The 12,408-nt window shown below is 44.6% G+C and overlaps 1 protein-coding gene across 1 annotated transcript; it reads left to right on the top strand.

Moving 5' to 3' along the window:
• The first annotated feature begins 1,236 nt into the window (after positions 1–1,236).
• On the top strand, positions 1,237–7,162 carry LOC127612828 (sodium/hydrogen exchanger 3-like). The gene is given in 15 exon segments (XM_052083637.1): positions 1,237–1,567; positions 2,641–2,943; positions 3,134–3,294; positions 3,632–3,710; positions 3,779–3,956; positions 4,048–4,268; positions 5,218–5,420; positions 5,492–5,584; positions 5,646–5,716; positions 5,797–5,926; positions 6,009–6,145; positions 6,275–6,398; positions 6,496–6,766; positions 6,851–7,104; positions 7,106–7,162. Coding segments are annotated over 15 exon segments (2,613 nt in total).
• Positions 7,163–12,408: the final 5,246 nt, after the last annotated feature.

Raw genomic sequence — 12,408 nt, 5'->3', positions numbered from 1 at the left:
TGAAACAAAATGAATAAAACAATTTGTGCTATTATTTCCCTCAATAAAATTGATTAGATACACATTAGCTTATCGGCCCAATGTCTGTGTGTGAAGCGGCTGGATAGCTCAGTTGGTAATGCATCGGTTTAGCATAAGGGAGCGTATCCCGCTTTGGGCAACAAAATATACACATTTTTTTTTTTTACTGTCCTTGGGAAACACCACCGAGGGTGTTGTTTTCCAGAAATGCCGCTGTTGACCTTAAAACATGCAGTCATTTTCAATTAACAAAGTCAATTTCAAATTGCCCACACATGACCTTTTAACATAAGATATCCTTTATTCGTCCCACACTGGGGAAATTTACGAATAACATAAACATAAACAGGGCGGCCCGGTAGTCCAGTGGTTAGCACGTCGGCTTCACAGTGCAGAGGTACCGGGTTCGATTCCAGCTCCGGCCTCCCTGTGTGGAGTTTGCATGTTCTCCCCGGGCCTGCGTGGGTTTTCTCCGGGTGCTCCGGTTTCCTCCCACATTCCAAAAATATGCATGGCAGGCTGATTGAACACTCTAAATTGTCCCTAGGTGTGAGTGTGAGCGTTGATGGTTGTTTGTCTCTGTGTGCCCTGCGATTGGCTGGCAAACGATTCAGGGTGTCCCCCGCCTACTGCCCGGAGACAGCTGGGATAGGCTCCAGCACCCCCCGCGACCCTAGTGAGGATCAAGCGGTTAGGAAGATGAATGAATGAATGAATAAACATAAACAAAAAACATAAGGGTGACCCTACCATTTTCAAGATTGAAATCAAGTGAGCAAAAACGGATTCCCCCCCAACCCCCACCCTGCCCCCCCGCCGGTATTTAGTCAACATTGCATGTGCAAATATCACCAAACACAAAGTAGCGATAAAGTATTCTTTTCTCACTGGAATCAAGCACATACTGATTTCCGCTTTGTAGGGTAACAGTGAAGAGGAGTCTAAAAGGATACAAAAGGAAGAAAGTGGGAAGAGACAGACGAGTATCAAGTTGGGCTCGTACTCACCTGCTGGATTAAAAAAAAAAATAGCTGGATTCTTGACTGAATGCTGAGTCACAAGTTGTGGACACTGTGCTCATGACAGATAAAAAGTGGACATATGCATGAGAGCAGGCTTAGAGACGGCTGAACGTCAAGCAGGAGACATCAGAGATTGAGAACCCCGTGCTTCACTTTTGAAACTTTTTTCGAAGATCGAAACAATAAAAACGCCATGGCAACCCTGCGGCGGAGAACACTTTTACTTTGTGTGTTATTGATGGTTTCCCGAGGATGGAGCCTGCCCGGCGCGGCCCCCTCGGAACACGAAGGACATGACACGGAAACGAGCAGTGATCACGGGATGACCTCCTCAAGTCCGCACACAGAGACGGGCAATGTGACGGGTTCTGGTCATGATGTGACAGGAGACGGTCACGGTGAAGATGGGGGTCACGGTGGTGGGCCCAAGACCACTTTGTCGATTGTGTCCTTGAAGTGGAATCACGTCTCTGTCGCGTACTTGGTGGATTTGTGGATTCCAGTCTCCTTGATCTGCAAAATGAGTGAGTCAGTTTGAATGTCCGCTGTGTGATAAAATAAGGTGAAATGAAGGTAACGCAGCCATGAGAACATTTTGAAAGCAGAAAGCAAAAAAAGTGGTGATAAGTCACAATGTAACAAATGCTTCATTTTTGTATCTTGAACCTTTTCTTGCACCCTGTAACCTGAAAACATGAGAAGATGTCCACTGAAACAAACGCTGTCCCCAAAAATCTATTATTGTCCAAACGCCCAGAATTTCCATTTCCTGACAATAAATATAGTCCAATTTCTGTAGTCTTCTTAATGAAATCTCTGTGCTGACTCGAAATAAAATTGGCCTTTATTTTGGAAAACGAGGACACACAACAAGTATTACGGTAAAAGACTTTTTGCATCCTGTATTTTTGTGGATACACCACAACATGTGGAGCACTGTCACACTGTCAATGATTGCGGGTGCGCCCGTTTGTGGACGCTTCACGACACATAAATAAAGGAATGCGGTCTTTCTTGCAAAATATGATGCAGGATTTTTGCGGGTGGATTAATACAATGTTATTCTGTGGATGTGCCAAGATTAAACGGCGTGGAGTTTTCACACGTTGCAACATACTGTGGTTGTGATGTTTTTAGGTGGTTATCAAGGATGGATGGTACTTCCATTTGTGATACGGTGAAGAACCACGTGCCCCCCTCCCCCGCTCCCCCCCCCCCCCCTCTCCACGTCCGTTTAAAAATATTGGAGGACAATTGTTGAGGAGAGTCTGGTCCACATTTGATTACACTTTAATGAGCATGCGTGGAGTGGGGGCGGGGTCTTTTTCTTGGCCGCCTTATCTTTCAAGAAACGACCCTCTAGATTGAAGTATTCCTAATGAACGGCCGGCCCAAAGGTCAACAAATGCGCACACCCCCTCAGTGTTGACTTTAACTCACTCATCCTCGCGGGTTGAAATGCGGACAATGATGCCAATTTTCATTCGACCGTTTCATTGATGGTACTTTGTCATTGCAAATTAGACACACCGTAGAACCTGATCTAAATAATTCCACAAACTCCCCCAACCATTCTCATTTCTTTTCATTTCCACAGTAATTGCGGCCAACCATCATGTGCTGAATGTCATCCCGGAGAGCGCCCTGCTCATTTGCTTTGGAGTCATCTTCGGCGGAATGATCTTGGTTGCGGAGAAGGTGCAGACCTTCAAGTTGACCCCCAGAGTCTTATTCTTTTACCTGCTGCCTCAAATCATCCTGGATGCGGGCTACTTCATGCCAAAAAAGCTGTTCTTCGGTAACATGGGGACCATCCTTGTCTACGCTATTATTGGGACCTGCTGGAACGCGGCGAGCGTGGGACTGTCGCTGTGGGGCTTCCACATGAGAGGAGCCATGGGTAAGACGGGAGACCTTGGGTCAAAATTTGGATCCAACATAGGGTATACTGCACATGCAGATCAAACTTCCGATGTTAGTCTAATGAATAAGTCAAAACTGAGCGCAAGCGCTGATTAAAGTCCAGCTGAAATTAAAGAGCATTGTTTTGTCACTGCAAAGTTACAATCTGTCTCTCTGACCTTTTGCAGGCGATCTGGACATCGGGCTGCTGCAATACCTTCTTTTCGGCAGTCTGATTGCCGCTGTGGACCCGGTGGCCGTCCTCTCTGTGTTTGAACAGGTCCATGTCAATGAGGTCCTCTTCATCCTGGTGTTTGGCGAGTCGCTGCTCAACGATGGCGTGACAGTGGTTCGTATGCTCTAATTTTAGTGTGACTGCCGTGAAAGCTTTCTGAACAGGACAATATTCCAAATTGTTGTGGAAAATACAATCCTGTCAATTTCTGTTTTTGACAATGCGTTACTCTTTTCGGGCAGATCAAAGTTTATTAAGTTCAGTTCAGTCACTAAATGACTGATTACACTACTCATGAAATATGTGGTGTGCCACAAGGTTCAATGCTCATGCCCTTGTTCTTGTTGGCCAGATCATTTGTTCTGTTGTCCCGTGTTTTATAATGCACCAAGTAACCACGTGATTTCTCTCCAGCAGCCAAAAACTAAATATCCTCCCTCTCTAACTTTAGGTGCTCTTCAATGTGTTTGATTCATTTGCCTCCCTGGGAGGATCCCAAATTGATGCTGTGGAGATCGTCAAAGGAATAAGTAGGTAGTCGTCATCATATGACATGTTAGAATAATATTTATAATATACATTCTCTCTTTGTCTCCAGTTTCGTTCTTTGTGGTGGCATTCGGCGGCTCCCTGGTTGGCTTGGTGTTTGGTTTGCTGCTCTCTCTTCTAACCAGATGCACTAAAAACATTCAGATCATGGAGCCAGCCTTCATCTTCGCGTTGGCATACCTCTCCTATCTTACTGCTGAGATGCTCTCCCTTTCTGCCATTCTTGCGTAAGTGCTATTGTAAGACCACTGCGTTATTTTGTGAAGTTCCGGCCTCATTCCAGCCTCTTTGTAAAACTGTTGCACTTTCTCGCTACAGAATTTTCTTTTGTGGCATCAGCTGCCAAAAGTTCAGCAACGCAAACATGGACGAAAGGTCTGTCACCACAGTCCGTCATGTCATGAAGGTGCTCGCCAACGGGTCCGAAACCATCATTTTTGTTTTCCTCGGAATCTCTGTCGTTGATAAGACATTATGGGTGTGGAACACGGGCTTTGTTCTCCTCACACTCCTCTTCATCTTTGTATATCGGTTCATCGGTGAGTTATCAGTTGTGCTTGAAGTCCCATAACAGGGTAGGACTATTTACGTTTTTTTACTTCTTCCTACTCCAGGGGTGTCCAAACTTTTTGCCAAGGGGGCCAGATTTTATGTGGTAAAATGTCGGGGGGCCGACCTTGGCTGACATTCTTTACATTGAACAACAATATTGTTCAACAAATTTTAGTAAGCCAGTCTGTTTCACATTTCCATTTTTATTTTAATTTCAACAATCTTAAGAATTTCTTTTGGTTCATTTGAAACGGGTATATCACATGCAACTGCTTATTCAATTGACTTTTTTTTAAAACAGAAGTCTCCTGAGTGCAAATTGATTGATTTGAAACATAAAATGTATCACCATGACTTTTCAATAGTCACAAAACCTTTGACTCGAACAACAGGGAAATGAACAAGCAATACACATATCCACAACTGCAAGGATCATTTGAAATATGACATATCAGTCAATATAAACACGGAGTGATGTCTTGTTAACTCGTGAGTGATGCCCTCTAGTCTCTAAATGCTATTACTCATTTAGTGAATGCTATTACTCATTTAGCCACTAGAGGGAAGCAGTACTCTATGAAACATCACTCACCAGTCTACGAGACCTCAGTCAATGCAACACGTGTTCCATTGCGCCCAACCTGCGGGCCAGACGGCACTGATTTTATGACAGGGGCCGAGGGCCGGATGAAATTCGACCGCGGGCCGGATTTGGCCCGCGGGCCGGACTTTGGACATGCCTGTCCTACTCCCTTGAACATAATAACTGTGTTGAATGAAGACTGATTTATTTCTTTTTACTATTTTATCTAGCTTATTTTCTGTCAAATTATTACTGTACATGTTTTATGTTCAGTAAAATAAATAAATAAATAACAGTGACATTTCCTAAATATGATTGTGATAGCAGAAGACTCACGATATGCTGTTCAACAGGAGTTTTTTTCCTCACGTGGATCATGAACAAATTCCGGCTGGTGCCCTTGGAGGTCACCAATCAGATTATCATGAGCTACAGTGGCCTGCGAGGGCCGGTTGCCTACGGCCTGGCAATGATGCTGGATGAAAACAAAATCAAGGAGAAGAATTTAATGGTCACCACCACTCTGATTGTCATTTATTTCACTGTCATCCTTCAGGTAAGACTTTGGCCATATATTTTTTTTTGTCCTCCATTTGACTACCCTTCTGTTCTATTATTGGGTGGCAGGGAGTAACTATGAAACCTCTTGTTACTTGGCTCAAAGTCAAGAAGAGAGCTGCGGTGTGCGACATCACACTTTTTGAAGAAGTGCAGAACAAGGTGATTCATTTTCAGCACCTGTCGGCATAAACTTTGAAGACTTAAAGAACCTTTCGTTCAGGCCTTCGATCACATGCTTGTTGCCATTGAAGATATAGCTGGGCAAAAAGGACACAACTCAATGAGAGCCAAGTATGAAAACACTTTCAGATTTAACATTTGAACTGTTTGAATTACTATTTTTTTGTTGGGTTTTTTTGCTTTCGGTGAAGGTGGAGTCATTTTGAGGAGAAATGGTTGTCCAGAATTTTCATAAAACCATCCGCAAGGAAGAATCGTGACTATGGCTTGAAAGTTTTCCATAAGCTGAACCTCAAGGATGCTGTGAGCGACGTGGCTGAGGTAAGCCGCCCGATGAGCATTTTTTAGTTTTTTTGGGGGGGATAAGCAAACATTAAAAAGAACAATTCTGCCATTTGCGCAGGGCGAACGCGGGGGCTCTGTGGAGTTCATCCGCAATGAATCGGCATTTGTTGACTTCAAGAAGAAGTATGGGGAAAAATTCTCGCCAGACATCATGGCTAACATGGCGGATGATAGGGGTACAGTGTCACCCATGGGGTGAGCCGAATTTCTTATCATAGACTGCGAATGTTGAATTAGAAATTCCAGGTCACCTGTTATAGGAACCCAACATATTTTGATGCCTGAACGTAAAAGGATATAACCGTGATGCTTTTACCTTAACAGACGAGACTCAGTACCATCAGTGAGCTTGGAAATGCACGAGCAGACCATCAAAGGTGTGAGGGAAGCAGAGGACATCAACAGCCACCGCCGACTGCAGCAGCACTTCTACAAAGGCGGGAAACGGGTAGCGACTTCCGCCATATGATCCGCCAGATCAAAGTTTCATCTGGAGAATGAACTGTGCACTGAGTGACTAACGTTCATCCTCAAAAACACCCCAGCACCGGCACAGGTACAGCCGGAGTCATTTTGAGGTCAACGAAGATGAGAATGAGGTTCAGGAGATATTCCAGAAGACCATGAGAAGAAGAAGAAGTTCGTATCAGGGCTTCATAAAGCAACAAAGTAAAAAGAATGAACATCACACGCAGTTCCTCGTGAAGTTGATAACATAATTTCTTCTAGATTTTGAGTTCTCAGAGGGAGACGGCGCATCTGGCTATCAAGCATCAGGAGACTCACTCGCCATGACGGTCACCCACAGAGTGGGAGGTAAAACGAATCCATCAGCTCAATTGTTTATTCGTTTCCACACTTGGGAGGAAAAAAAACACTCCACACTTTCTCACTTTTCAGCTCATATTGAGAATCCTGCCTTCATGCCAGAGCGGGACACTATGGCACCCATGCAGATCCCACTGTGGTTAGAGGGGGCTGAGCTCGATAGCTGCATGGTGGCCCCCTCGCAGAGGGCCCAAATGAGGCTGCCGTGGACACCCAGCAACCTGCGGCGCCTCGCCCCGCTATGTACCAGTACTCGTTCCACGGACTCCTTCATGCAAGCAAATGCACCCGCCATACAAGAGAGGGACGAAGATGAGTTTCCACCAACCGTTGACACCGCCTCCACCACCACCGCCTTCTGACAAGCCAGGGGGTCACATGTAGCCTCCCTCTTAATCTCCTTTTAATTTGCTTGCCAAAGATATAGAACCTTACTTCAGACTTTTTTTCCACTAGAAATATTGTCAAGTGAATGTGTTTTTTTTGTTTTTGTTTTTGGTGAGACTGGTTAAACTCAACCCCATTATAACCTTTGTACTCTTGATACTTGGACCCAAGTAACTCCATCTTCACCATTTGCTGAAGACGTGTGTGAGAAGCATGCATGCACATGATTTACTGAGCATGTTGAACGTTAATGCATACATAGTATCAGGCGAAAAATGAAACGGGGCATCTTGACCAAATTGTAAATACATTTCTGAAGATACGGTTTTGAATTGAATTCAACTTTATTGTCAAATATCAAAAGATATCGATTGATGATTTTTAGTCATCATACATTCATTCATTCATCTTCTGAGCCGCTTGATCCTCACTAGGGTCGCGGGGGTGCTGGAGCCTATCCCTGCTGTCTTCGGGCAGTAGGCGGGGGACACCCTGAATCGGTTGCCAGCCAATCGCAGGGCACACAGAAACGAACAACCATTCGCACTCACACTCACACCTAGGGACAATTTAGAGTGTTCAATCAGCCTGCTACGCATGTTTTTGGAATGTGGGAGGAAACCGGAGCACCCGGAGAAAACCCACGGAGGCCTGGGGAGAACATGCAAACTCCACACAGGAAGGCCGGAGCTGGAATCGAACCCGGTACCTCTGCACTGTGAAGCCGACGTGCTAACCACTGATCGATTGATTCATTCATTATGCTTGCAAAGAAGAACGTTTATGCTTTAAAAAAAAGATCTAATGCTTCATAATCATTATATATTCATCATTATGTACTCACATTTATAATCAAGAATGCTTAGTGTACTGTGTGGCAGTTTGTGGATGCAACCACCTTTCCGAGGACGTGGTTGGGAAGAGATAAGTGTTAAGACTAAACAGGAGCAAGGTTGAACCTAACGCTTCTCCTCGTTACCTCCTGGCACCAGAATTGAGTCTCCTGTCTCCTCTTTGAGTTTTATTCCCAAGTGTCAAATTGATAAACCTGACAGATATGTAATATGCACAGCTTTTATGTATGAAGATAATCTATTCAATCAAAGTGACGTGAAGGCCTCAGTGTTGCATTAAATAGATTTTTTTTCATTTGAATCAAAAAGTACACGTGTCCACGCCCCATTTTGCAAACTTAAGAGGAACACACAATGCCCGATGAGGATCAATGACAGAATCACGAAAGGAGCTCAGTCAGCAAAGAGAGACCCGCAACTCTACAAGAAGGTTCCATTACAACGCCGCGCACCCCTAATGGCAGCGCCCCAATCTCGAATGGCGCCTGGACGAAGCCGGAAGGAGGAAATAAGTCGACAAAATCTAATCATCGAAAATGCTGACCCCCCCCTGCGAGTGGCGCAAAAATAGGTGGTCTGTCATTTGCTAGTCTTTTCACTTTTTCCCTTGTCAAGGAAGGGTTTGAACACCCCTGGCTAACTCAATCGGTTTCACACGAAACATTTTTTTTTTGGTCATACGCCTCCTATTAAAATCTATTTGAATGAGCGATTGATGAGAGAAGGATCAGCAACCCACATCGGGTGACTTTTGCAAACTACCCTTTCAAATGCCAGAATTATGCTGAGACGTGATCCTTGAAAAAGAAATGAATGAATAAATAGCATTTAGCTAGCAAATAGCATAATTCCAGTTGAGTGAACTTGACTCGACCAGGAGTCATGTCAAGGTAAAACTAAATGCTTGAAACACAGCACAGACTGACTGGTAGACACTCGTCAACATCTTTGGGGATCAGGCTGCGACAATAGGCCCTGACTTTAGGTGTAGGGATGTTGCGCCCCACCGTGGCACCATCTATTGCATTGAAGAAGGATCTACGGCAACGTTTTACAGTAGTCAGTGGGTAAAGATTTCCGCACTCCCATACTGGAAATGCGTCATGAATCAAGGACAGCAATGAACGTGGCAGTGTGGCGCCCTAGCTTGCGCCTTCTATTGATCAGCCGCCACTGTCCCAAATACGTACTCTTGATTATGATATATGGAGGTGTGTGCAGAAAGCTCCAAGGACCATCCCGCTAGGCCACCGCCAAAGCGGTTTTGCCGGCGGACATCGACAGCATTTCCCCGACTGTCAGGAAATGAGACGGCAATGCCCGAATCGACCAGTTCTGGTATTCTTTGGCTACGGAGTCAGCACTTGTGGATGCCGGCTTCCAATATCGCCCTTATGGAGTCCCTTTTCGGACCGATTTGGCGGATTTTGTTTTTGCTGATGTTCTGCCACGAGGTTGTTGCCCTCCCCCGATTACACGGAGACCCCCCCCCCCCCAATCCATTCCCCACCCGCAGTCCCAAAGTTGTTGTAACCTTGTGGCTAACATGTTGTGACCCATTGCCTCCATCACACCCCTGCGGCCATTACCTCTGTCGCGGTGCGGCCACGGGGAATAGGCTGCATTAGTAGAGGGAGAAGTGTGGAGGTGTGATATGGATGGTCGTCACTTTTGGAACAGCGAGGACCAGTCAATTCACACGAGCGAGAGCGATTGGACAACGTACAATGCAAACTTTTTTCACTTTACTTTGTGTTTTTGTTGCCGCTTTTGGTTAATTGTGCATTCCCCTCCTAAAAGTTAACAACGGACTATTTTCTTTTTCGCTTTGAATATTAACAGAGGTTCAATGATTTTGACCTTGAATGATATGTCAAAACCTTTCCGATCCCAGCTCGTTTTTTCGCAAGAGGCGAGGGTACTCCTGAAAGGTCTGAAGAGAGAAGCACATAAAGGAAATCTGAATGTCTGAAATCTGATGTCAACGTTTGTATCAGCGATACGAGATGTAACCTATCCAGGAGAAAACTGTCACCAGTTGGGGGTGCCTGAAAAGATCAAATCTGGTATCGACAACCGGCTGGACGATACCGGCCGTAGAAGAAAAAGGCCATCAATTTGAACAGTTGGAGGACTCTAAAGATAAAAATAAACTGCCCAATATTTTGAAATCTGTAATCGAAATATACCTACATCTGCGATATCAGCGATATTGTGTCTTTGAGGCAGCAATGATTTGAAGAGCCCAGAGAGGTTATGAGTATATATATATTTTTTAAAGAACATTAGGGCCGCAATTAACAATCAGTTTAGAAAGTGATCATTTTGGTGATCGAAGAATCAAATCAAAAAATGGTTTGCGCTGTCTTATTTTGAAAAGGCACAAAGGTAATCAGTCTATTTTTGTGGAAGATTTCAGAAATTTCTGAATCGTTACTATTGAAAGGCTGCACTTCCAAGGATTTCAAAGATTTTACACTCAACGGGATCACTAAACGATTAACTGACCATCAAATTTTATTTTAGATGAATGCGACCATGAATTAGTTGTTTAATTGATGAATTGTCACACCTTTAAAGAACATCATAATGTTATTCTCCAATGCAGTGAACACAATGAGCAAAATCCCGCAAGTAATTCATGGCCATCCAAAAAAAAAAAGTTGCAATTACTCACAGGGGCAACAAGGTGGCAGTTAGACATTTTTCCGATCGTGTTGAAACGAACCTCCCCTTTTCACTTTAAAAATGCCACAAAATGGCGTCAAAGCAATTTAAAAAAAATTAGAACCCCAAAGCAGTCAAACTGAGTTGCATTAGTTCTATTCCCAAATGTCACACGGATGGATATCGATATATCACATACTAGCTGGCTCGCCGCCCTCCGGGCGGCTCATCAGCTAGTTCCTGCGGAAGGCTGGTAAGGTGGTGGTTCGCCGCCCTCCGGGCGGCTCATCAGCTAGTTCCTGTGGAAGGCTGGTAAGGTGGGCCTTCGGCCCACAAAAGTATTGTTGCTTGGTTCAACTTTTTGGTCATCTTCATTGCTTATCGCGAAAATAAAGAGATGTCTAGCTCTACTAAATAACTAACAATTTCATTGCAATGCTTGTGGGTAGACAACATTTTTTCGCTAAGATGCCCGCGCGATCGTAGTGAGCCACTGCCTGAGCGGCGCAGTGGCGGCGCGGTGAAGTAGGTACGTTTTGAAAAGGGACAGACGGAAGGACAGACCGCGTGCGGGACGACGCGCAATATATATATATGTAAGTTAACAACGGTTTGGATCGTACGAAAGCCGAGAGGACAACAAAATATGCGTAGCATCACATCAGCCGCTCCCAGTCACACACACGCGCAGCTAGTCACACCTGATTACGACTGACTCTCACCTCATCAAGCGCCTCCTCTCCGGAGACGAGACGGCCTCATTACGGCAGACAACAATGACACCGTGACTCTCGTGCTAATGGACTAGCAAAAGTTGCGTTGCCGCCGCGGACCGAGTGCTCGCGCGAGCATGAAACCCGACGCGATGGCAATGCCTCGTGGGCAAGTATTATTCTGACTGTATATCATTAGCGGGAGTGCGTTTTCTAATTAGCGACGGGGCGGAATAATGAATACGGCTCCATTAATCAAAAGGTAATATATGTAAAAGTAGTGTTTCGTGGCCTCGGGGAAGAGAGTGAAAGGTAGGAGAGAGAAAAGAGAGGGAGGGGCGGCACGTAGATGTGAAAACAGCAACGGTGAGGAGAACGTTGCTTTGGATATTCGTTTACACGCATTCTTTTTATTCTATTTACTCTGCTTGCTCTTTGGCACCAAGCCGAAAAAAAGGCCGCATGCGCTTTCTATTTGACGTATGGCACAAATTGTGGCCCTAACGTGATCATTTAACAGTAGAGTGTTGAATTTCCAAGAAGATTCCCGAGTGGTCCGTCCGTTTTTTTTGGGGGGGGCGGGGGGATTATACAGAAGACGATTCATAAGATGAGGCCCCCGGTGATGTCATCAAATGAATTCACAGCGTCGCCGTGTTGCTTTGTGCTGCACTCTGGGACTTCATCATCAATATCACTTAGCTTTACATTTTGGGAATCAACTTGATTCTGTGGCCCAAGAATTTGAGATGGAAAAAAAATGATACATTCAATTGTGGGAGCCAAAACATTTGCAGTTAATCACTGATTTACTGTTAAGAATGACATATGAATATGAAATGAATGTATTCATGGGTTCAATTTCTCCCTTGAATTTTGCCTGGATTCAAGTTTGGCCGTTCTGCTTCTTCTTATTACATTAAGAATATGCTGTGTAATTATTATAATCACAATGATGAACAAGTTCAGCAATATTTTATATAGTGTCGTACCAGAATAAAATTAGGTT

The sequence above is a fragment of the Hippocampus zosterae genome, chromosome 13 (genome assembly GCF_025434085.1).
Source record: "Hippocampus zosterae strain Florida chromosome 13, ASM2543408v3, whole genome shotgun sequence".
In the NCBI taxonomy this organism is placed as follows: domain Eukaryota; kingdom Metazoa; phylum Chordata; class Actinopteri; order Syngnathiformes; family Syngnathidae; genus Hippocampus; species Hippocampus zosterae.
Note: the sequence above shows the minus strand (reverse complement) of the source record. Positions and strands in the feature narration are given on the sequence as shown.